The following is a 24487-nucleotide window of genomic DNA, read 5'->3' as shown; positions in this document are numbered from 1 at the left end:
GATGCTAGGCTAAAAAAAAATAGTTTCAGCAAATGACATATTGATTTCTTTCAAAGAGACAGAGTATAAATTAAAAATATTCTTCTGACAATGTTCTGAAAGATGCCGCTGACTCAGCAGTGTTGGTACTGACTTTCTCTTCCAAGAGGGTCAGCTCGGAAAGACAGCCCGCTTTTCCCGAGATCAGCAGGCTCTCCAAGTTCTCTGTGGGGAGTGTGCCTCACTGATTATGGTAGTAAAAGGCCCTTAGTTCTATAAGATCAAGGTCTCATTTCTGGCTTTGCCATTCACCACATTACCTCTGTCTATGTTTAAGGAGAGTGTAAGATTTTCAGAAAATTTTGCGGTCATAATTCTCTTTTTTAAAGTAGTTACCTTAAAACTCTTCTCAGAATTGGAAAGATTGGAATAAACAAAGGCCAGAACTTGATTATGGAATAGTCTCTAGAATGTTCTTAAATAGTCATCTAGGTCAGTGGTCCCCAACCCCCGGGTTGCGGACCAGTACGGGTCCGTGGGCCATTTGGTACCGGTCTGCAGAGAAAGAATAAATAACTTACATTATTTCCGTTTTATTTATATTTAAGTCTGAACAATGTTTTATTTTTAAAAAATGACCAGATTCCCTCTGTTACATTCGTCTAAGACTCACTCCTGACGCTTGTCTCGTAAGTTCGACAATTATATTTAAAAATACCACAGTTTTTACGCCGGTCGCATAATTTTATTTTGTGCATTTATCCGTCCCACTCTAAAGGCCGGTCGTGAAAATATTTTCTGACATTGAACTGGTCCATGGCCCAAAAAAGGTTGGGGACCACTGGTCTAGGTAGACACAGAGGGGAGTGAGGCCGGGTCCGTGGGCACTGGAAGTGCCATGCCAGTTTAGAAGCAGCATGCTTTCTCATGCTCTTGAGGGAAGGCTAGTTAAGACCCACAGGCATGAGGCCAGGAGGGAAACACAAGGGACCCAGTTTCAGGAGCATAAACTATTTGTCATAATTTGAGTTTCTGAAAACTATGTCAGATTGCTTTGGCCTGTTCAGAAACATTTTGCAGAAATGTTCTCAGGGGCAACTGCAGATTTGGAACCAGTGCAAAATAAAGTAGGAAAAAGCAATGTGAAAGGTACTCAAATATCAAAGTTTTTTTTTCTTCTTTCTTCCAGTGTCTTTATTTGTCATAGTGGGGTTTTTTTATTTGCTATTTAATGCCATTGTAAGTAAAGAAAAGCTGAATTTTAAAATTATTAACGTGAATATTACAATTCAATTTTATGTCGTGCAAGGCCAGTTTTAAATGCAAATAGGAGATCATTGAACTCGAATGCAGAATCACTGAAATCCACCATTGGTATTTTACGGCTCATATATGCAGATGTGTTTTGTTCTTACCAGGAGCTTGAAAACACTGCACAAAACTGACTCACCTGTTTTTGCTTCACATCTAATGCATGCACCTCTACCAGCACCCTCTAACTTCAGCTGACTGATGCATAAGCTAGCACTGAGAGGACAAAGTTCTCTGCTTTGCCCTATCTTTCCCTGTTATGTCATTATTTTCAGTGGAAGTGGTTGGCTAATACAGGACATAAGAAAGGATGTGATAGATTGCCTTGGTTGTTCATGTCTCTTGGAACACTACTGACTTCATTCTGCCTTCTAAGTAACTTCTGTCCCAAGGGAAAGCACAGCCCCTGGGGCTGTCAGTGTCCCCCACTTATTCAGTAGTGTAACACACCTGTGTGATCATCTCAGAAGATATGCTATAAAATCCTAAAAAAAGGAAAGGCAAAGAAGGTCAGCTTTGGACTAGGGATTTATTCCTCTTTGTCTAGAAGACAGTGTCAACCTACCTGGAAGAAAACTGGGGAATGCATTTAGAGATATCTGTCGGTTTCATCTTACTACCATACACAGTGGGTTAACAGAGGCTTGTGCTTATGGAAAATCAGAAACATGATATGTAAACGTGGTGCGGGAACGGGGTGGACTCACACATTGTGTGCATCTCATCTGCTTATGCACATGCCCCATTGTCTCATTGAACTAAACTTACAAAACACAAGTTCAGAAATAAAATGGTTAAGAATTTCACAATGGTGACAGCAGAGCATTAAACCAAGCGCAAGCCCCTTGTGAGCACAGAACCCTGTGTGACTACATAGGTCTTACGCTTGGGATTACACCTGCTGTATTACCAAAACCCATCTTGCCTGTGAATCAATGCTGTTGTTTATAAACCAGAAAAGGGAAAACTCGTTAGCCTTGCTGTCCATCAGAAATGAAAAATAGCCTTTGCCCTTCCTACATAGATGAACTATTGTGTTTGGTCACAAATCTTGACTAAATTGTATGTTAAATCAACATACAAGACAAGGGTATCTCTTTTTTTTATTCTTCTGTGTGTGTGTGTGTGTGTTTGTGTATTTGTGTGTATTTTTCTGAAGTGAGAAGTGGGAAGGCAGACAGACAGACTCCTGCATGCACCCTACTGGGATCCACCAGGCATGCCCACTAGAGGGTGATACTCTGCCCATCTGGGGAGTTGTTTCCTTGCAACGGAGCCATGCTAGTGCCTGAAATGGAGGCCATGGAGCCGTCCTCAGCGCCAGGCCAACTTTCCTCCAGTGGAGCCTTGGCTACCCTTGGCTCTGGAAGGGGAAGAGAGGGAGACAGGGGAAAGGGTGGAGAAACAATGGGCACTTCTCCTGTGTGCCCTGCCCAGGACTTTCACATGCCAGGCCAATGCTCTACCACTGAGCTAGAGGTCAGGGACTGACAAGGGTATCTCCTACAGCTAGTTGAAGCCTGGGAATGATAAAGTGATGTCTGGAGGCTGAGTCCACCTGGGTTCCTGAATTTCTCATACAATACTACCTGAACTCTCTCTCTCTAACTTTGGAATTTATCATACAAATCAAAGGGCTTTATCTGAATGCATTCCCCAATCATCTTTCTCTGTGGAAGATTGATATTACCTTCCAGACACGAGTAACTAGGGACACATTCTCATTCTAGAGCTGAAATCCTTCGCATTTTCCCTCTTAGGGTTTGAAATCATGTTGTTCAGTTGGTCCTCATTTTTCTCGCAGAGTCCTGACTCAAACTTATCGCTGATCACCTGTAACTCCCTCAGTGTTTTATTGAGTCATATAAAATGCACGAACCTTGCTTTAACTGCCGCTGCTGCTCTGACACCTATATCTGACTTTTCTACTATTACATTACCTAGCTGAGTGGGAGGTATTCTTTTCAGTGTAATAAGGAAAAGGCAGTCTTGTCTCTTTATCCATTGCATTTGACATTCACTTTACTGAGTTTGATTGTTCCGGGTTATTTTCTGTGCCGTATGCTAAGTTCTAGGATATGCTAATATGCCCTTCCTTCTTGTGTCCTGAGCTTGCATTTCTTTCTTAGTTCTTTCTTTAATACTGTATTTCCCCATGTATTAGACGTTCTCATGTATAAGACTCACCTTAATGTTGGGGCCCAAAATTTGAGAAAAAAAAGTATTACAAAAAGTTATTGAACTCAAGTTTTAGTCATCATGAAATTCATATAATCCTCATCACTGTCAAAACTCCCGTCCATTTGCTTGTCCTCATCTGTGTCTGAGGACAAATCATTGTCTTCAACAATGCATAAAAACAAGCACGAAAAAGTGGGAAATGCAAGTAAAAATATCTACAACCACTGTTTAAGATGCACTCTGTTTTTAAACCCGAGATTTTTTGGAAAAAAAAAAAGTGGGTCTTATATACGGGGAAATACGGTAGGTGTGAACTTCCACAGAGCTCAGTCTCTCAAGGTTCAGTTTTCAACTCTTTTCTGTGTCAACAGACCTGACAGATGTTCACAGATGTTTACTCTTTTCAGTAAAAAACAGTCTATAGATAAAATAAATATTAGGTTATGTTTGATTCCCAATACTTTGCTGTTTTCCCACTCCTTTCTCTCTGGCTCATCTAGTATCCCTAACTTCAGCATGAGAGACCAAAGATTGAGAACCACTGCTATTTGCTCTGGATTGAGTGGCTAACCTTAGTTCTGTTTTCAGAGTTGCAGGGCAATATCCAGGTCGAGCTTTATCCTGCAATCCCTTTTCTCCTCTAATATTTGGGTCTCAATAAGTCTTCTAAGCTGTGCTCTTAACTGGTCAGGAAAGGCTGCTTTTCCTATGTTGGATCATGAGGTTATACTATGAAATAGTGGGCCAAGAGAAAGACCATTTCACAAAGAAATAAGATTCTGTTTCCCTATTCTTCTTTCAAAAACTCATCTCTTCTCCCTAAGCTGTAAAGCAAGAAACAACGTGGAGTAATGAATAATATCAACATTTCTGGCAAAAAATATAAGAAAGAAAAGGGAAGGAAGGAAGGAAGGAAGGAAGGAAGGAAGGAAGGAAGGAGGGAGGGAGGGAGGGAGGGAGGGAGGGAGGGAGGGAGGGAGGGAGGGAGAAAACACACACACATGTGTGGTCTCCACAATGAATATTTTTGTTCAGAATTTTAAAATCTACTAACTGATGCCTACATTACTACTTGTGGACCACATTAATATTTGGCCTTGATCACTCACACTTTAAAAACTGAGGTTTGGTTTTAGTAATAAATTGGAATAAAGTGCTCACTTAGAAAAAAAATTCCAACTCAAATTTTTTTAAAAAAGGAGGCCCTGGCCGGTTGGCTCAGTGGTAGAGCATCGGCCTGGCGTGCAGGAGTCCCAGGTTCGATTCCCGGCCAGGGCACACAGGAGAAGCGCCCACCTGCTTCTCCACCCCTCCCCTCCTCCTTCCTCTCTGTCTCTCTCTTCCCCTCCTGCAGCCAAGACTCCATTGGAGCAAAGTTTGCCCGGGCGCTGAGGATGGCTCCTTGGCCTCTGCCTCAGGCGCTAGAATGGCTCTGGTTGCAGCAGAGCGATGCCCCAGATGGGCAGAGCATCGCCCCCTGGTGGGCATGCCGGGTGGATCCCAGTCGGGCACGTGCGGGAGTCTGTCTGACTGCCTGCCTGCCGTTTCCAGCTTCGGAAAAATACAAAAGAAAAAAAAAAAGGAAAGAAGGAAGGTAAGGAGGCTAGACAGTAAGCATACAAAAGAGAAAAGTAGGTTTCTGGAGTTTCAGCTAAATCGTTGGCATTCGTTTGTAATGATTAGACCCTAAATATTCAAAATGACTTTGGCGGTAGACACCCAAAGGTTTACAGAGGAAACAGCTAGCCTTTCTGATTAGCGGTTCTAGAGAGGACTGCACCAATGGACAAACAGCCATCAAAGCCAGACCTTTATGCGTACATATTTAATAGAAGTCAGATCTAGATTCCTAGAGATGGTGTGTGGTTTGGTAGGCATGTTTTTTCCCTCTGCCTCCTAAATAATATGTAATTTCTCCAGGCCAAGAAATAAATTGAAAGGATTTAGAGGGATTTGCTTATCAGTGGAACACCACGTAGCATTACATCCCTCCTGCTTTTGGGAAGGTACATTGAAGTTTGGTTAATCTTCTGTGGTTCAATACTCCTCTTCCCTCTGTCAGGCTGCCTTGAACAACAGAGAGATTAATCTCCCTTCTACCTGCTCTCTTCTCCCTCCTCCCTCCCCTCTCTCTTGATCCGCCCTTCCTTTTTTTTGAACAGATGGAAGAAAAATCTTAAAACTAGACAGGAAAGAGAGAGGGATAAAAAGGTGCCGAACCACGTTTATTTATATAATCCTGGAAGACCTCAAGAATAAAAATAAAAAAAACCCTCAATCCCTAACACAAACTTTGGCTAAGTTTAGTTTAGTTTTTCTGCTTTTAATTAAATCTTAAGTCTGCAAAGGGATTTCCTTAAAGGTTAATTCATCAGCAAAACTTATAAATCATGTCACCCTCTGTCCTGCTTCAGTATATATGTGATGTGAGAAAAGGAAGAATGTGGAGGCTACTGAGGGTGAGCAGAATTTAATGGGAAGCTATTTGCTTAAATTCCTATATCAACTGCTCTCTTTAATGGCAGCAGATAAATAATCCACTTTTGTGATGGCGGGTACCACTTATGAACGTCACTTCTTTTGCAGCTGATGATTTAGCAGCTGATTGGTGTTTTCTAGTTTGACCTGGCTCAAATCTTAGTATTCTATAAACTCCATGAGGACAACAACTGGGTCTGTCTAGCCCTCAGCACAGTGATTAGCACAGGATAGGCAGGTAATGGGCATTTGTTGAGGGAAGACTGAATAAATGAGTAAAATGCATGCATACACAGAGCTATATATCCAGAACAATATTTTTTGTTTCTTTGTTTGTTTGATATTCATTTTTCTTAGAGAGCTGTGTTCCATTTAACCAATTTTGGTCATGCTGAATGAGTATTTTTAGCCCAGGACTTTTCTCTTTAAAGCCTTTTTATCCTATGGAAATATAAGCCAAGTGATGTGTGTATGCAGTCATATCTTACTTGGCAAATGATTATCTCCAGGAGTGGGTAGCGAGAAGACAGGAAAGTAATATCTTTAAAAAAACACAATGACATGAACCCAAGAGATGGTTTTATCAATTACAGGGTGCTGTTCCCATCAAGATCCTTCACAGCTAGAGGTAAGACCCAAGAGGGACCCAGAAAGCATCTTAGCCAGATTACAACTTTGTCTCTTAATCAGAATTTACCTCATAATATGCCTCTATCTTTCACACATGAATATGAGTTAAAATTGTTTGTTTCCTTTTGCATAAGTGTCAGTGGTTTCTTCTGAGGATGGATATAAAGAGAATGTTCAGAATACAGTGAGATGTAGATAATTACACTTATATAATCTTAACTATGCTTTAAGGTTGTTTCTGCATTGGATTTGAGCTGGGTACGATGATGGAGTTGGTTGCGGGGATGTGAGGGGTTTGAGATTATTGCTTCTAACAAACTTGTCCAAGTTCCAAGTTTTTCTATCTTTGGTTCAGTCTAAAAATTATCGAGTAGTGAGTGAGTGTGTGTGTGTGTGTGTGTGTGTGTGTGTGTGTGTGTGTGTGGTGTGTTGCTGGTGGCGGTCATATTGGTGGTGGTGATGGTGGTGGACAGGGCTGTTATCTACCAACATTGATCAAAGATGGAACTATTCAATGGTAAAAGTTTAATTAAAAAATTATAATAGATAAATTTAAATTGAAAAGGTCAAACTTCAAAAATTCACTAAAGTTTGTAGATTTACCTAGAGTCAATGGGTTCTTATTTAATTAAAAGTATCTCTAACATCCTTTATTTAACTAGAGAATGAATGCTTATAATGAAGCCAGGTGACACCCTCCCTCTTATGAGATACTGGAAATGCCAGCTCCACCTCAGAATGGGGAGTGTAGAGGGGGTAAAACGAACACAGCAAGCATTTGAAATAATTTAATTCTTTTTTAGCATAAAGCAGCTGCAGAGATATATGGCTGTTTTCTGTGGGACTTCAGAGTATTTATGAGCCTTTCTCTTTTCCTTTTTCACTAGAAGAAAGGTGATCATCATTCTTGAGTGTGTTATTTATAATTTCATAAAGCCGTTCTGTGGCAGAACTTATTTTATTTTGTGCTTAATCTCGGTCAAATAACCATACTTCCAAGAAGCTGGATGTAGAAAAATGATTATCCCCCCCTCCCCCCGAGATGATTAGCTTATTCTCAATATAAGTTAAAGGGCTAAAGGATGGAATTGGAAGTCACAAATAGACACCTGGGCAGTAAGGAAGAGGCCTGTTGAAACGACCTGGAGCTGTTCTGATCACGGCACAGATGTTTTTCTCAAGGCGAGTAATGGAGAGCGATGAAGGATGATGTTGGACCATCCCTGTGCTGCAGAGGGGCAGAGCTCTTCCAAGTAAATAATTAGAAGCAGGTGATTTTAGAAACAATAATTCATTGGAGGAAAATGAGAAGCCAGTTTTGTGAAACTGAGGGAACTGGAAGATAAATTTGCCTATAAATTTCGTTGAGTGGACAAAGTGTTGAGCTTTTTTTCTGGCCCAGTTTGTTCTAAGGTAATTTCAATAAACATTCATAGGGGAAAAAAAGAAAAAGAATATAAGTGCAATAAAAAAACCTTTTTCAGGAAAGGTATATAGAGGGCTCCTGCCAGAAAAGTATTTTATTGAAAGTTATTATAATACTGATCTTTAGTTTTATGATTTCCAATGCAGAACCAAGTTATTTCAACATGTGAATTAAAAATATGAAATGCATGTTTTAAAATAAGGTAGGGTAAATTATTATTGTTAATATAGGGCTTGGCTAATTAATATATAGGAAGGGGTGAATATTTTCTCCTCTGAGTAGACAAAGAAAGGTCTTTAATCTGCACTGTGCAGAATGATTCCATTAGACCCACACACGGTGTTTTGAAACCATATGTGGGGCACAGAAGAGGAGAAAAGTCCGGTAGGGCATGGTATTAAATTCACACTCATCATCCAAATTCTTATGAACAACGCGATAATTCAAGTAGCTGCCATACTGTCGTTCTACTATCTCCCTTCACTCCAGTCACCCTGTACTGCTTCTAGGTGTACAAGTAACCTGTGCGTTTTCATACCTATACGCCATTGCAAGACTGTCGATTTCACCTCGAGTGCCCTTCTCCTGCCCACAGCGCTCAGCCTACTAGCTGCATTGCTGCCTGTCCCAGAGGACTCATTTCCCACTTCCCCTCTGCCCGGGAGCTAGCTCTTCTCCCCTGCTGTTTGCTCCCTTGGCACTTGGTGTTTATGCTACTAAGAGCATTTGGTTTACTATGTTGAGTTTGCTTGTTTATTTGGCTGCCTCCTCAGGGACTGTGAATCCCCAGAGCAGAGAAACGGCATTTTATCTATTACTTTATCCCTCATAACTGTTACAGTGCTTGACACTAGGTGTTCAATAATATTTATTAAAGTAATAAAGGAATGAGTGACTGAACCAACAAAACTCCTCAATAATATAGTCATAGATCACTAACGGTGGACCTAGTGGGCCAGCCACTTTCAAATTATTTGGTTTGGCCTGGTCATAGATCTTTTATTCTTCCTTGAATGACTTACGATGTTGGTTTTGACATAAGGGAAGCATAATAGGTAAACACTTTAAGCCTGGCCATCGGGAATTATGAGAGCTTTAGAAAATCATTATGAGGGAGGAAATGTGGAGAAGATGACGTGGAAGGCACCTTGGTGAACATTCTTTTTTTTTTTTTTTCTTCTTTTTTTTACAGAGACAGAGAGAGAGTCAGAGAGAAGAATAGACAGGGACAGACAGACAGGAACAGAGAGATGAGAAGCATCAATCATTAGTTTTTCGTTGCGCATTGCAACACCTTAGTTGTTCATTGACTGCTTTCTCATATGTGCCTTGACCACAGGCCTTCAGCAGACCGAGTAACCCCTTGCTTGAGCCAGCGACCTTGGGTCCAAGCTGGTGAGCTTTTGCTCAAACCAGATGAGCCTGCGCTCAAACTGGCGACCTCGGGGTCTCGAACCTGGGTCCTCTGCACCCCAGTCCAATGCTCTATCCACTGTGCCACCGCCTGGTCAGACTTGGTGAACATTCTTGACATAACTATACAATTAGAAGAGTTTCTTAAAGCAGAATGAATGGTGGACTGTTAAAAATAGCTGATGTCACTACGAATGTCTAATAACCCCTTGGTTATTATGAGCACTAAAAGAGTTCATGTGTTGACTTCTTAGCACAAAGCCTGAATGTATCAAGTGTTTCATAAGTGGAAATGTGATTAGTAGGCATGATTCTAGAGATATCTTTTTTTTTCAAGATTACTAACTGCTCTTATTTTTTCTAAAGAATTATAAGTAATTATGAAAAATGATTGTGATTTGGGGAAAACAAATGCTACAGGTCATTTATAGACAAAAGCCTATAGTTTTATTCTAGTCATAATAACTGTATCTTGAGTCTGTGTATATCTGCAACATTATACCAGCCTTGGGAACCAATAGTCAAAGATGTGTGCCTTTTCATCCACAGTTCAGAGCCAGACCCTGCATTTACTTAGGTTTGAGGAAGGACACAGATGAGAATACTAAAAAGCACTATGAGAAAACCTTGCGTGTTTGGAGGGTAATTTTGAATCAAATTGTCATAACTTTTGGATATGATCCTAAGCTTCTATCATCCTTAAACCTTGATGTGTAACTTGTTGAGTTTTTTACATGGCAGGACAAATATAGCTAAATAAATCCTTAAATACAGTGGGCTTAATCCTGAGTTCCTGGCAAATCAAAGCTTGCTGCCCCTGACAAAAGGGTTTTTCTGAAACTGCAGTGTTCTGCGGTTGACATGGTAGTGTTGGAAGCCAGGCTCTTCAGATAAACAAACACTGGTTTCAGTGTGGGGTAAGGAGGGATTGAGATGTTTGTAATTGCTTTGGGAGTTTCATTGGCTGTGGCTGTAAATAGTGATGATGAGGTTAGAGGGGAAGAAACAGGGCTGAATTCACATAAGACCCACAAGGAATGTCTAAGTCAGAGCCATTGGAAACATCAAATTTCAATTATTTTTCAAGCTTTCTTAGCATCTTCATGAGTATTTTTTTTACAGGGACAGAGAGAGAGTCAGAGAGAGGGATAGATAGGGACAGACAGACAGGAACGGAGAGAGATGAGAAGCATCAATCGTTAGTTTTTCATTGAGACACCTTAGTTGTTCATTGATTGCTTTCTCATATGTGCCTTGACCGCGGGCCTTCAGCAGACCGAGTAACCCCTTGCTCAAGCCAGCAACCTTGGGTCCAAGTTGGTGAGCTTTTTGCTCAGGCCAGATGAGCCCGGGCTCAAGCTGGTGACCTCAGGGTCTCAAACCTGGGTCCTTCCACATCACAGTCCAACGCTCCATCCACTGCACCACCGCCTGGTCAGGCAGTATTTTTTTCTTCATCCCTCTTCATGGCAGATGCATTGCTGACATTGATTGATTTATTGATTGACTGAGTCAGCGAGTTAGTTTTAGCTAGTATTTATTGAGCATGTACCATATGCCAGGAACAGAGCTTCACTTTTAACATTACATTTAAATCATTATCCAATCAATGACAAGACTCTATGTTTATCCTACTTTACAGATGATCTAAATGGGGTTTGGAGAAAGGTAATAGCTTTTTCCCCCCAGGTTACCAAATGACAGTGTAGTAGAAAGAGTCAGGCTTGCTCTTACCATACTCCACTAGTCTGGCTCCCATTTAACACTTAACAAGTCTGCCCACCATTTATCTGAGCTAATGGTATATGAGCTTTTGTTACCTGGAGGAATGTTGCAATTGTCCATATTCATAAAAGATCAGCAGAACACACATCTCTGGGAAGTGGGGCCCAGGGACAGTGAGCTGGGAAGAAGGGGAGGTGGGAACACGGAGAGCGGAAGAGCGAGTGGGTGGGGTCTGCAGTGGGGACAAGGGTCATTGTGGGAACAGAAGTTGAGGTGACAATGGGGAAGGAGAGTGTAGCTATGCAGATTGTCACCCAAACCACAGGGGAGAAATCTTGTATAGTATTATGACATGGAGGAAAGAGAATAGTACTGTATATATCCTTTCATCCTCAGAGTCTAGTACATTTCTTGAAAACAACAAACAAAAAACTTTACATCATTTCTTTAGCCAATAAAAATGAAGATAGCTTTGTTGGAATTAATTTAAAGACTCTACTAATATTCCGCTAATGCGTTTTTTGGTTTCAACTAGAGTTATACACTGTTTTCATATATTTGCTTAATGACACTTTTTTTTGCCTGGCCTTCTGTTCTTGAGATGAGCTCACTAGATTTTCATTAACTCACCAGGCTCCACTCATTTCTAAAGACCAAAGCTAGTTAAGCAGTATATGGGCCATTTTTCAAGGTCCTTATACTCAGGTCACCAACAATCAATTTCCAATTGATTATACTTTGCAGGTGTATTCTCTACCACTTGTTCATTACCCCCCTCTAAGGAGTTTTGTTTAGATTTTCTTTTCCCTAATTGCCCTTTTCCCATAAAATTTTAATACCACAAATATACTGTATATTTATTTAAGTACTCTGGGCTGTTGGTAAGGCATAAATCCTTGTAATATATAAGATCTGATCCCTGGACCCAAAAAAATCATTTCTACCTCAGGGGAAGTATCACCCCCATAGATAACACATGCTTTAGAAGGGATTGAACAGTGATTATGGCCCTTACAAAAATGCGGTTTGCCTCTTCTAATTGCTTTCTGCATGTGTGCAGTTAACATCTATTTCTTTGCTACTTTCCTGGCCTGCAAGTGGATCTGCGTAAGGCCCATCACAACTGGAACCTCCAGGGGAGTAGGTTCACCATTTCTCTAACAGAAAAAAATGGCGCCCCAGGGCACAACTGACAGCCTCGGGTGCTGGAAATAAAGCACACACTTCAGTAGTGTCTAATTGGAAAAAAATGTATGTTTGAAAATTCTTTTTCTATTAACTTTAAGGAAGAACAGGGGTTGAAGTATCTGCCTGTCAGATGTAGAATAAAGATTAATAACCGGGTTTAAGGCATTTCTCTGCCACTGTCAGTTAAGTGAAATCAATCACCTAATGTGGTTTCCCTGCTGTTCATTGCTGTGTCCGGTAATTCCATGCCTGGTATGTCTGTTAAAGAGGGTGCTGTCTGGAAATGCTAAGCATATGAGTTGTCACATGTCCTTGTTCACTGAGGCTGCCATAACCACCGTACCACAGACTGGGTGGCTTAAACAACAGAAACTTATTTTCTTGTAGTTCTGGAATCTAGAAGTCCAAGATCGAGGTGTCAGCTGAGCTACTTTCTTTTGAGGCCGCTCTTCTTGGCTTGTAGATGGCTGCCTTCTCTTGTGCCTTCACATTGTCATCCCTCTTGGTCTGTGTATGTCCTCATCTTATCTTTTGATAAGGGCACCAGCCAATTGGATTAGGTTTCCCCTAATCACCTCATTTATACTTTCTTACCTCTTTAAAGACCCCCATCTCCAAATATCAGTCGCATTCTGAGGGCTGGGAACTAGAACATCCACATGGGAATTAGAGGGGATACAATTTGGTCTATAACATCATGTAAAAAAGGGTATAAAGAACCCTATGTGGGCCACAAACACATACTTAGACTAAGACATGAGTTCAGATTCTCACCATACTTCATATTTGTTGTGTGTCCTTTAGCAACTTACTTGACCTCCACAAACTTCAGTTCTTTTTAAAAGTATAGTAACTATTCCTATCCCAAAAGATTGTTTTGAGTATTATATTGAATTAATTCATGATAACTATATTTAATAAATGTATATGCATGTCTAGTATAGCATCTACCTTGTAATTGCTTTCCTCTTGAATATAGATTCATACTTCAGTGCATTAGGAATAACAAGACCAGCAAGCCAGTATATATATTGAATACCCTTATGTCTATAGTAGGGCAAAAGTTTGTTTTCTATATAAGATCTACAGAATAGTTGATTAAATTCAACAATAATTCTTGTGCATGCACACTGTGCCAGGCACACAAAGCAGTCCTCTCATCTACTGTGTAGCAAGGGCCCCTCTTACTGCCCATACCCACAGTCCCTATATTTCTTCCAGCAGATTCCCTGGCACTGGGGAGTTTCTGTAAGATTTAATAGGAAAAAAGAATTATCTCAAGTTGAATTGCTACTGTTGCAACAAAAGCTTTCTCCCTTTTCAGAAACAGCCTTACCTGTGTCCGAAAACTGTTGTGGGGTCTCTCTCTGCTGGGCTGCATTACTAATTCAGCTAATTGCAGCATTTCCATGAAGAAATCAGTGCTAGCAAGAGAAGCCCTTATGAACAGACTACATTCTACCACGTCCATTAATTATGCCAGCCTATGGATTCACAACTACCAAATCATATATGCTTGAGACCAAACATCATATGCATTTGAAACCTTCTCAAAGCTGCAGTGCACTTCTGGGTTGGCTTACATTCTCGCATTGCCCACCATTTGAAATAGTCCTTTTCCTGCCCTTCTGATTCTCCAAATTGAAATTAACATCAGAATAGAGTCAAGCTACGCAACGTGATGGAGCGGAATGGGTAGGAGTCTCCTAGAACCACTGGGCTTCATGTAGGACCCACGCCAATTGTCTGGATCTGGAGCCATTCATAGCGAAACGGGAGTTAAAGATTCCGCATCCTACAGCATGCCCTCTTTAGGGAAGAGAAACAGTAATAATGATGGAGGCAGGACACAGTGATAGGTTGTTTATACCTTTGTTCATTGGTTTCCTTATCTCTCTCTCCTCTCTCTTCCCCCTACCCCATTGTTTTTTCTTTGACATGCACAGCCAACATCAGATGACCTTGTATCATCTGCTGAATGTTCAAGCGATGATGAAGACTTTGTTGAATGTGAACCGAGTACAGGTAGGTTAGGTCAGTCTTGTTTCGCTTGCTTTATATTTTCATTTGCAAAAAACAATACATACATATATGTGAATATACATGTGTTTTATATATAGTATAGTGTGTTAATGTGTGTATTTCTTATATCTATATATGTATAAGTATACATATATAAATATTAATATATAATCTAAAGCATCAAGTCCCATGGAAAGAGTGACAATGGGGGAGGAGTGACAAGATCCCTGGGAAATTTAAAGTCAGTTCTTTAATAGCTAAAGAAAAATCCATGGTATACAACCTAACTTTGACCACTGGAACAGTGAATGCTTAGCAGCCTATTGCAGCTATGACATTGACAGGGCAGGATGGGGACATGAAGAAGCCTATATTGTAATGATTTCAAAAAAAGCTTGAACCCAAAGTGGTGCTAATAATGATCATTTAAACCTCGTGAAATGTTCTGAGCCTACATGGCAAACCAAACCAAACCAAAAACCAAACCACAGCAGAAACGTTTTCCATGGGATTTCAACAGCAGTTAACATGGCATTACATTTCTACTAATTTTGTTCATTGGGTGTTTAAAGAATTTATGCAGCAGACACAAAATTAGTTCTGAGCCATGCCATGTCAACGGCTGAGATGCTTCAAAATGTATTCTCAGTGCTGAAGTTGAGAGGACTTTGGCAATTAGAAGCTTCAGTGTGTTCCCCATTTGCACCCCGATACATTTTGATGTTTTATGGTCTTTCTTTATAGTGAGCTATATATGATATAATGTCCAGCAGGCAACTGCAGTCCCTGACTATTTCCTATCAACTGTCCCAAGTCATCTGTTTTGAGACTTGCTTTAAGTTAAACTTTAATATGTATATATATATATATATATAAAATATATAATAGAGAACAGATATCATTGAATTTCTGTGTATGTTTAAGAAAATTAAAAGCTGGAGTTGGGTTAGGATAGTATTTCTGCAAAAGCCAAGAGAAATAAATAGAACTTTCTAGTTGATTCTTTGGGTTGCTTTAATTTTTTTCCCTTTCCTTTAAAAGAAGAATGAGGCAAGTCATTAAACAATTTATTGGGCTAATTCTAGAGAAATGTAAATTTCATGACAAAATAATATAGTGCTAGTAAAAATCTTCTATTTGTTATCCCAAAATGATTTACAATTTTTCAAAACTTGTGGAAGCCTGACTGCTGGTGTCTTGTAAGTGGATTTGGATCCAGGAAGTTCAGTGGGTTCCTGTCCTTCGCATTACTGAGGGACATAATACTCTGTGGGGCCTTTGCACATTGGAGTGTGATCTGTTTCTTTGGAAACTCAGCTGTGTGGAAGAAAAGTAACTGGGACCTAGTTCATAAGAATTTTTCAAATTATTATATAATTATCTCAATGTATTAAGTGAGGTTTTTGACTCTAGAAGGTATTATTATAAGTGAAATAAGTCAGACAGAGAAAGAACTATAGCATGTGGTTTCACTTACATGTGGACTCTGAAACAAAGCAAACTGAACCAAGCAACCAATCAACCAGAATAAAAACAGACACATAGAAACAGAGGTCAAGGGGATGGTTGCCACGTGGAGGGGGGATGAGTGAAAAATGTGACAGGGAATATAGTCAGTAATATTGTAATAAGCCTGCAGGATGACAAATAATTACAGAATTAGTAAGGTGATCACATTGTAAAATATAAATATTTTGAATCACTATATTGTATACCTAAAACTAATATAATATTGTATATAAACTGTACTAAAATAAAATAAAATAATAAAAAAGGCAAATGCATCCAATCTATACCAGAACTTGGACACCAAATTTTATTCATTAATTCATTTAATCATTCATTCAATAAATATTTCTTAGCACTTAGATAGGATACAATGTATCTCTAAATTTGAGTCTTTCCTATTCTAATAATTCTCATAAATGAATTGTCAGAGAGGCCAGAAGGAACTTTACTATCTAAATTACCACTCCCACAAATACCTTCTGTGATTATTAGGCATGTGCTAGGTATTATGAATTCAAATATGAATATGGCATGACCCCCATATTAACTTATTCCATGGTTAATAGTTTAAGATACCTAGATTTTAATTTGGATCTCCTGTTTGTTCTTTTTCTGGTTTTCTTGCTTTTATAGCAGTGATAGCTGTATACATATACATATACAAAAATCTTTATCAACTCTTTAGATTTTAAGCCTCCTTATAAAAATTGAGGCCTGAGCATTTTAAAATATTACCACCATCTTTCCTTACCATCTACCCTGTCCCACATAGTCATCTCCATAGCAACCTCTGTAATAACACAGAGGACTTTTCCAAATCTCAGATTCATGAGTTTTATAGTTCTTGGATTGTCGGTATATATTAGCATTTGATATTGAACATGAACAAGTCCACACTTGAATGGCCACGAACTAAACCCATTTGCTTTTTAATGATTGCATAGGAGTTTCAGCTGATTCAAAGGCGGAGGACGAAAATTCAGTGCCAGTATTTTCTTTAGTAAGATAATTCCATGGGGGGGAGGGTGAAAGATTAAAGCAGTTTTTAAACTATCTGTTCTTTTCCGCAATGGAGTATGGGAAGGATATAGAAATAAATCAGCTAACAGAGTGCCCACCCTGGAGCAGCTAAGATGTAGCTCGAAGACACAGGTATTGATGGCCCTTGCCTAGGATTATTCAACTCATCACAGTTGAAGGATGAGCATTTCTTCTTTCTAATTTTATTTACTCCATAAAGTATTCCTGGCAAATGACTCAAACGCACAGGGAAATATGTCAGGGGCATATTTAAAACAGGAAGGGGATAGGCATTTCTACTGATGCAGAAGTTTTGCCCTGGGAACCTGACTAATACCGATGAAGGTGACATATTTTAGCTATCAAGCCCTTTTTTGCATTAGGTGGAAAATATCTCTATAGCTTTCTCATTTTCCAAAAAAAAAAAAAACAGATTAAAAATTAGAAACAAACAGTCGCTTCTGGTGCTAAGTTTTGTACTACCTGGAGAGAAGGCTTCCACTGCCCATGCAGCAGTGGGCAATGGTGACATCTACATAACTTTGACCTAAATTGTTAATCTTGAGATTCTACGTGAATATTTGATATTTAAATTCTTGTTTTGAACATCCTAATGCACTATCTCAGTCTCTAAAATGTTACTTTTTCCAGGCCTGATAGTTGATAGTTACCCTGACTCCCCAGGCCTTCCTTGTTCTATGGTACTTAACATCACCTTGTCTTGGCTCACTGAATTAGCAAGTCTATGATTTTGTAGCTGTCTCAGTTATAAGGTATCTAACTTCTATAAGTTATTTTCTGATTAATTTAGGCCTACTAGTAGCTCTTGCTTCATAACTTTAGGCAGTTTATTATATGCTACTTCAACAACCTTTCTTTTCATGTGGGCATCAAATTTTAAATAAAATTAGTTTTCTTCTTTAATCATATTTACATCAGAACCAGGTTCAAAGCTGCTGGTTTTAAATCAGGTAAATCAGGTAAGCAATTGTCTTTCACACCAAAGTCCCACTTCGGCAATTAGTATCACCGTGTTTTGGTGCGGCTTTGTCATATCATGTTTAGAGACGATGTAAAATTTTATTGGAGTTTAGTTGATGATAGTATGGAAACCGTCTAAATCCAATGGATCTCAAATATTCTCCATATATTTGCTCAGAAAAAAAAAATAGGAATGAGTAAAACAACTACCACCTAAACCATGACAAAACACAGAATAAAAGCTCAATTAGTATTTATTGACTGAATTTGTATGTCACAAAGTACCACATATTCTTAAGTTAAAATTGGATGTTTTTATACTTCTACATTTATCTCCCCTTAAACAGCTAAATAAAACCTGTTGAATTTCTTTAAAACTATAATTGTATATAAGTGAATATCACCTTAACAAATACACATTTCTTTTTTCTGATGTTAGAAGTGGGGAAGCAGTCAGACAGACTCCCACATGCGCCCTTCCGGAATCCACCGGCATGCCCACTAGGGGGCGATGGTCTGCCCATCTGGGGCATTGCTCTGCTGCATCCAGAGCCATTCTAGCGTCTGAGGCGGAGGCCATAAAGCCATCCTCAGTGCTTGGGCCACCTTTGCTTTAATGGAGCCTTAGCTGCAGGAGGGGAAGAGAGAGATAGCAAAGAAGGAGAGGGGAAATGGTGAAGAAGCAGATGGGTGCTTCTCCTGTGTGCCCTGGTTGGGAATTGAACCAGGGACTTCCACACACTGGGCCAACACTCTACCACTGAACTAACTGGCCAGGGTCAAATACACATTTATTTAACAAAAAGTGTTCTCTACTTTCCCTATGCCTTCTAGTCCTGGGAACTAGAGAATTTTATAATGATTAATAGGCAAGATTATGTTTTCTGAACATTTGCTTTCAGAACTCAGAATTGAGTCTTTAAAGTATAAAACCATAATGAAGCCACATGAATCAAATGGAAATGTACAGAAGTATATTTGAATCACTATTTAACTACCTACAGTTGATGGTCAGGATTTTAACTTTCCTAATTTATAAAAGTTGATTATGTTCCCCACAAAGGATACCAATGTCTACTTAATATTTCAGATTTGTGACTTTGCATATAACCCTTTTCCTTTCCAAATATACTCTGTTGATATTAAATTGTGCAGGAAGCTCATATTTCATCTTCATCCTTACATCTTTGGATTTAAAAAGAACAAAAATATAGATGATCTGGAGAGGACTCAAATAACCTCTAGAAAATTGGATTTTCTCGTGAGATTCTGGAAGCCAAATAACAATTACTATCTTTACAGAGTTCACCTTTGTGATCTAAAAATTCTGAAATATAGAGAAATTGATTAAATTGACTTTCATTTCTTCTCTCTTCCTCCCCTCTGTGTCTATCTCCAGTACCTCCATCTTTGGAAATAGAAATAACATCCAAAACATGTGTTCTTAGTTTAGCTTTTATTTGTAATTATAAATGACCAACTTCCTGAAAGTTGTATACTTAAAGAGTCAAAATCTAAAAGTTCTGGAAACAATGGTTACAGAGGAAGAGGAAAAAAGTAAAGTGAAATACCTTTTCAACCTGACAAGTGGGCATGGCAATAATAAAGAACTATATTGATTCATTTAGCCATTACCTAGAGATGTATTTTTCTGTTTGTCAATTAGCCAAGGTATTTCCTTCCACTTTTGCTAAATGTCCTTTGATCAAATATCCAGGGACAGCAGCACTTCTACCAGAGGACAGACAGTGAAAGGAAGTAAAGATGAAATATATCCCTCCATCAATAGGACGGTACTAAACAACTTTTGTGATGGTTGGATTGAGGGGGATGTTTAAACTAATGGCAGTAATCTGAGATCACAAAATACTTGGTATTACCAGAGTGGTTCTCAAATGTATTCTTACTCCTCAGATCTACAGTCCTCACATTTGTATCTGGTGTTATTGTAGGTTTCACCATACTGTTCAACCCAATGCGGGTGAAATTTAAATTTAGCAAAATACCAACAGCATACCCAGTTTGTGTTCTCCGGGTGGAACTGGATTCTTAATCTTTATCAGCTTGAGACACATCAATAAAGTATTTATAATGTGAAAATCTGGCACTGAATTGCTTAAAGGCTCGCCAAATCATTCAAGTTTTTATTTGCTGAAACTCTAGAAAATGCAGCTGCAATGTTAAGACAATAATAGTTTTTTTTTAAATGGAGGATAAGAAGAAATAGAGCCATGTTCTTCAGGATCCATGGTTGAAAACAAGTAAATTGCAGATCATTGGCCTTAAATATGATGTTTGTAAAATCATATGTGTTTATAGAAACACATTTATATTTTGTCATTAGTGTCTCCGGCAAGCTTGAAAAGTTAGCAAATTTAGATTTTTATTACAAAGAAAGCTATTTTTATTTGACTTTAGAAAGATTTTTCCAGGTGGAGATTCATGATTGGTAAATAGAATTATGCTTATATTAGTCAAGTGGCAATCAGTGTATAGTAGAATAGTAAATGCTAAATAACATGACATAGAAATGTTTGAGGATCACAGTGTCCAAACTTCACCTTGAAGAGCTCAAGTCCACTTAAAAACATTTCAAATAAAGTGATAACAGAAATAATCTGAGAAATGATTTAGCTTCAGAAAGTGGAAAGTAAATAGATGCAAAATTCATTAATGTTATTAATTGTTATTAATCTTTTGGCTCTGGACATCAGTCATTTTTATATTTGAGTTATAATATTTCTAATGAATACAAAAGCAAACAGTTATTCACATATTAGGTATAGGTTATACCTTACCAATTGTTTAATTTTTTTTTTGCTGATCTGTAAATTAATAGAGTACATCATTGGTACATAATGTCCCAAATTTAATAATACAGTTTTTGTCTTCATTCATTAACTTTCTCAGATAAATCATATCACTTTTTAATAACACTCTCTACCCTAATCCAAACTAATTTTTAAGCTCTTGGAACAAATATGTTTTCTTTAAATCTCTAATGTTAAATTTTTTTTTGAAAATTAGAATAATAACGGAAATATAAGTATAGAAAAGTCTCTTCATTGGCTGTTAAGCAGTTAGGCAATTCATAGCTCAGGCATGGTGTGCCTTATACATACCGATCATATATTGACTATTATCATGGATTCCATAACAAAAATAACAAATGCAATAAAAATAAAAAAATTAAAAAGAAATATATTCATCTCCATAATCCAAAATATTTTTGGTGTCTTAGGAAGAGAAAAACATCAATAAGATTAATGTGTATGTATACACACTTTCATATGAAAGATTAGTAAATCACTTATTTATAAAACATTTTCTAGTGACTACTATGAGTTCATTGTCTGGTAGGGTAGATGGAGAAGTAAGGGAAATAAAAGGAATGAACAGATAGGAAGGGAAGAAACAGAGTGGACAATGAATGGAAATTGAACTCTAAAAAGAACTCTCTAATTCAACAAAGAGCATACCCCATTCATATGGTCAAGAAAAGTCACAGATGACGATGCCAGCCAGTGACACAATTAGGCTGGGGGCACAGAATTTCCAATTGATTACAACTGGAGAATTAATACAATTCAGTCATATAAAGTTTTCTTTGAATTCCATATATACTGAAGCTCTAGGGATTCTTTAGGTAACAGGTTAAGGATGGGCCTGTTAAATGTCAAGCCAAACTCACGAGAACTTCCTGATTTCAAATGCCAGTGCAAGTAGTTGATAAGTTGATAAGAAGTAAGCTTAATGAAACCATTAAGCGAGTCCCCCATTAAAAAATTAATAAATAAAGAGGGATTGGGTTTTAAAAGACAGGTTTTTATGGATTTTCTTTTATTTTTTATGTTCTATATTTTTTCTCCCATAAACCCCAGTATATGTACTGTGTGTATATATATATATATACATATATTTATATATGTGTATACTAAATATATAGTGCCTATTACTCCATATATATGTAGACACAGTATAAATGATATTAGACTAATGTAAACAGAGATTAACAACAGCCCCTGCCATCAGTCATGTGTTTTACACAGAAATTCACGCCATCATTCTTACATCAGCCAACATGAACATGCATGATACTGTTTTAACTTGGTGAACAGAGCATGTTAATTTTTATTTAGGTTTTGTTTTGTTCTTTATCATAATTACAATGATGATTCCATAATTCAGTTATCTTTCAGAGGGGTGGAGAGAAAAAATTATACAGATATATCTATCCATATATGCACCATCCTGTGTGTGTGTATATATATACATAGATATATGCCTTGTACATATCAGAAGAACATTTCTGTCATTTCACCTCATCTTGTGCCGCATGAATTTTTGGTGGTTCAATTTGCTTTATTTTGTTTTGGTTCATTTTTAGTATTTTGGTCATTATGGCTATTTTTAACTCATTGCTATACTTTTATGAGCAATTAAAATCATTTTTAAATACTGAGAGATATATAGATATACAAATCAAATAAGGCAACAAAATCTTTTCTTGCCATCCTTATCTCAAATATTTCCCCCTTCAGCATATCCCTTCAGTATTTATGCATAAAACAAAACAAGCCCCAATAATATCCAAGAAAGTTGTGTACAAAAGAATGAAATACTGTGTCTTCCTCTTCTTCCTCTGATGTATATTTTTCCTTTTAGTTTCCCTCCTTTTCCCTTTTAATTTTTCCCCATATCTGCACAGACCACCTGCCTTCACTCTCTCTCCCCTTTATGCCAATTAAGAAGACAAATGCTCCAGGACAAAAAAGAAAGAAAGCAAAAGAAATACATGCAGAAACAACAGGGATAGAAACACATCCCTCTCCACAAATTTCAGATGGCATAAAAAGAATTTTATTGCAGATGTAGAGCATTTGTTGTATCTTTTCTTTCTGGACAAGCCCAGGATCATTGTGTGGCATGCAGTTGCAGTTTCATAGCTAATTAACTAATCATGGCCTCCGTCACCAATGCATGGGCTGTAATGACACCATCTTGTGTTTCATCCAAGTGACACATCCAGGCTAACCCAACAAGTCCAGTGTATGAGTTGTGGGGGTAACTTTCTTTTGTAGTTATAATGCCATGGGTTCTCATTTTTGTTATTATTTGCATTGGGGCACAGTAGCCTCAAGAGCTGCTCTCGCAGCATCTCTGTCTGGTTTTGTTCTTGTGTTTGCTTTCCTTGGCATAGCAGTCAAGCATGTGTCTCTTGTCTGGCCCATCTGTCTTGCCATCTTGTCTTGGAGTCCACTGTCGTGGTATGGTTCTGTGATTCTGTTCTCTGTTTGTAACACGTGATTTGAAATCCTCTCCCTGTATTTCTCACTTCCCTGTTGTTTCTACTTTTAACCTTACCCCTAGGGAACTTCACAAAGAAGCAAAACAAATTTTCAGTTGAATTTTAAGGCCAATAACTGTGGCTTGCATCTGGAAGTCTTAAATTGCATTTTTTTTTTACCTAGCTAAAGAGGCAAAACCTACTATGGGAAACTGCTAATGATAATAGCCAAACAACCACCCAATCAACAACAAGAAACCCTTGTTGACTTCTTTGAGATGATTAAATGGGTTTACTGTGAAAGAGATGGCATGCAAGAGCTAATTTTCAAAGAGTTTTTTTTCAGTTTATCAAATTTCTGGTTAAACCTCTCTTTGGGGACAGATCAACAGAATTTTTTTTTTTCAGAAAATGCTAGTAAATGAACATCGCTATCTCAGCTATATAGATCAGTGCCTGTTCCTAAATTGGTGAGAAATTTGTGGTAATCTAAGTGATTTTATTATAAAATTTATTAATGTTTATGTATTTCAACCTAAGATATAAATGTGTCTGGCAAGGCATCTGAAGGGGGAAAAAAACTTTATAACTCACTGGTTCTACCTCATGCATATTTCGAGGTAAGCTTATCTTTTGCTCTTTCTGAGTCAGATGATACATATTTTATTTTATTTTTTAATTCATGGAAGCATTAGAGAGCCAGCACTTACTTCAACTTGGGCCTAAATTCTTTCTCTTCTATTTCCAGAGAACATGACATACACAATAGCTCTAGTTCTGAGAATAAGGTCTAAATATCTTGAGACAGAAGTGGAGTCAAAGGCCCAGTTCATGATTCAGATGCTGGATTATACCTGTGATTATCCAGGAAATTTGCTGCATAACTTGTAATAATTTGGTTTGTTTGACACTAACAATATGAAAATGGTTCTTTGTAAGGACTTCACCTCCTTATTGATAAAGATTGAGTAGGAGAGTATAAAATAGGTGTAAAATGGATTAGCAGATTAAAGGTTTTTGAAACAGGTCTTAAAGTAGTCCATAGTTTTAATTGGAAGTAGAAAAAACTTTTCTTTTTTTTTTTTTAATTTATTTTTAATTTTTAACTTTATTTAGTTTTTTTTTAGAGAGACAGAGAGAGAGAGAGAGAGAGAGAGAGAGGAGAGGAGCAGAAAGCATCAACTCTCATATGTGCCTTGGCCAGGCAAGCCCAGGGTTTTGAACTGGTGACCTCAGTGTTCCCAGGTCGACACTTTATCCACTGCGCCACCACAGGTCAGGCAGAAAAAACTTTTCAAAGCAGATAATTTTATGGTGAGATGTTTCGGTCATGTCAG

General features: G+C 38.1%; 1 protein-coding gene across 16 annotated transcripts in view; it reads left to right on the top strand.

Moving 5' to 3' along the window:
* NRXN3 (neurexin 3) overlaps window positions 1–24487 on the top strand; it is a 1639812-nt gene that overhangs the window by 1571174 nt on the left and 44151 nt on the right. For 13 of the 16 annotated variants that reach the window (XR_010752008.1, XM_066388158.1, XM_066388150.1 and 10 more), the window contains one exon: window positions 14278–14356. Coding sequence is in view for 13 of the 16 variants with exons in the window: in XM_066388158.1 (XP_066244255.1) it covers window positions 14278–14356 (79 nt within the window). In the remaining 3 variants the exon portion in view is untranslated. Of the gene's footprint in view, window positions 1–14277; window positions 14366–24487 lie in introns of all 16 variants that reach the window. The other 3 variants (XR_010752009.1, XR_010752007.1, XM_066388148.1) reach the window with 1 other exon arrangement.

The sequence above is a fragment of the Saccopteryx leptura genome, chromosome 6 (assembly GCF_036850995.1).
Source record: "Saccopteryx leptura isolate mSacLep1 chromosome 6, mSacLep1_pri_phased_curated, whole genome shotgun sequence".
Lineage (NCBI taxonomy): Eukaryota > Metazoa > Chordata > Mammalia > Chiroptera > Emballonuridae > Saccopteryx > Saccopteryx leptura.
This window is presented reverse-complemented; position numbering and strand designations above follow the sequence as displayed.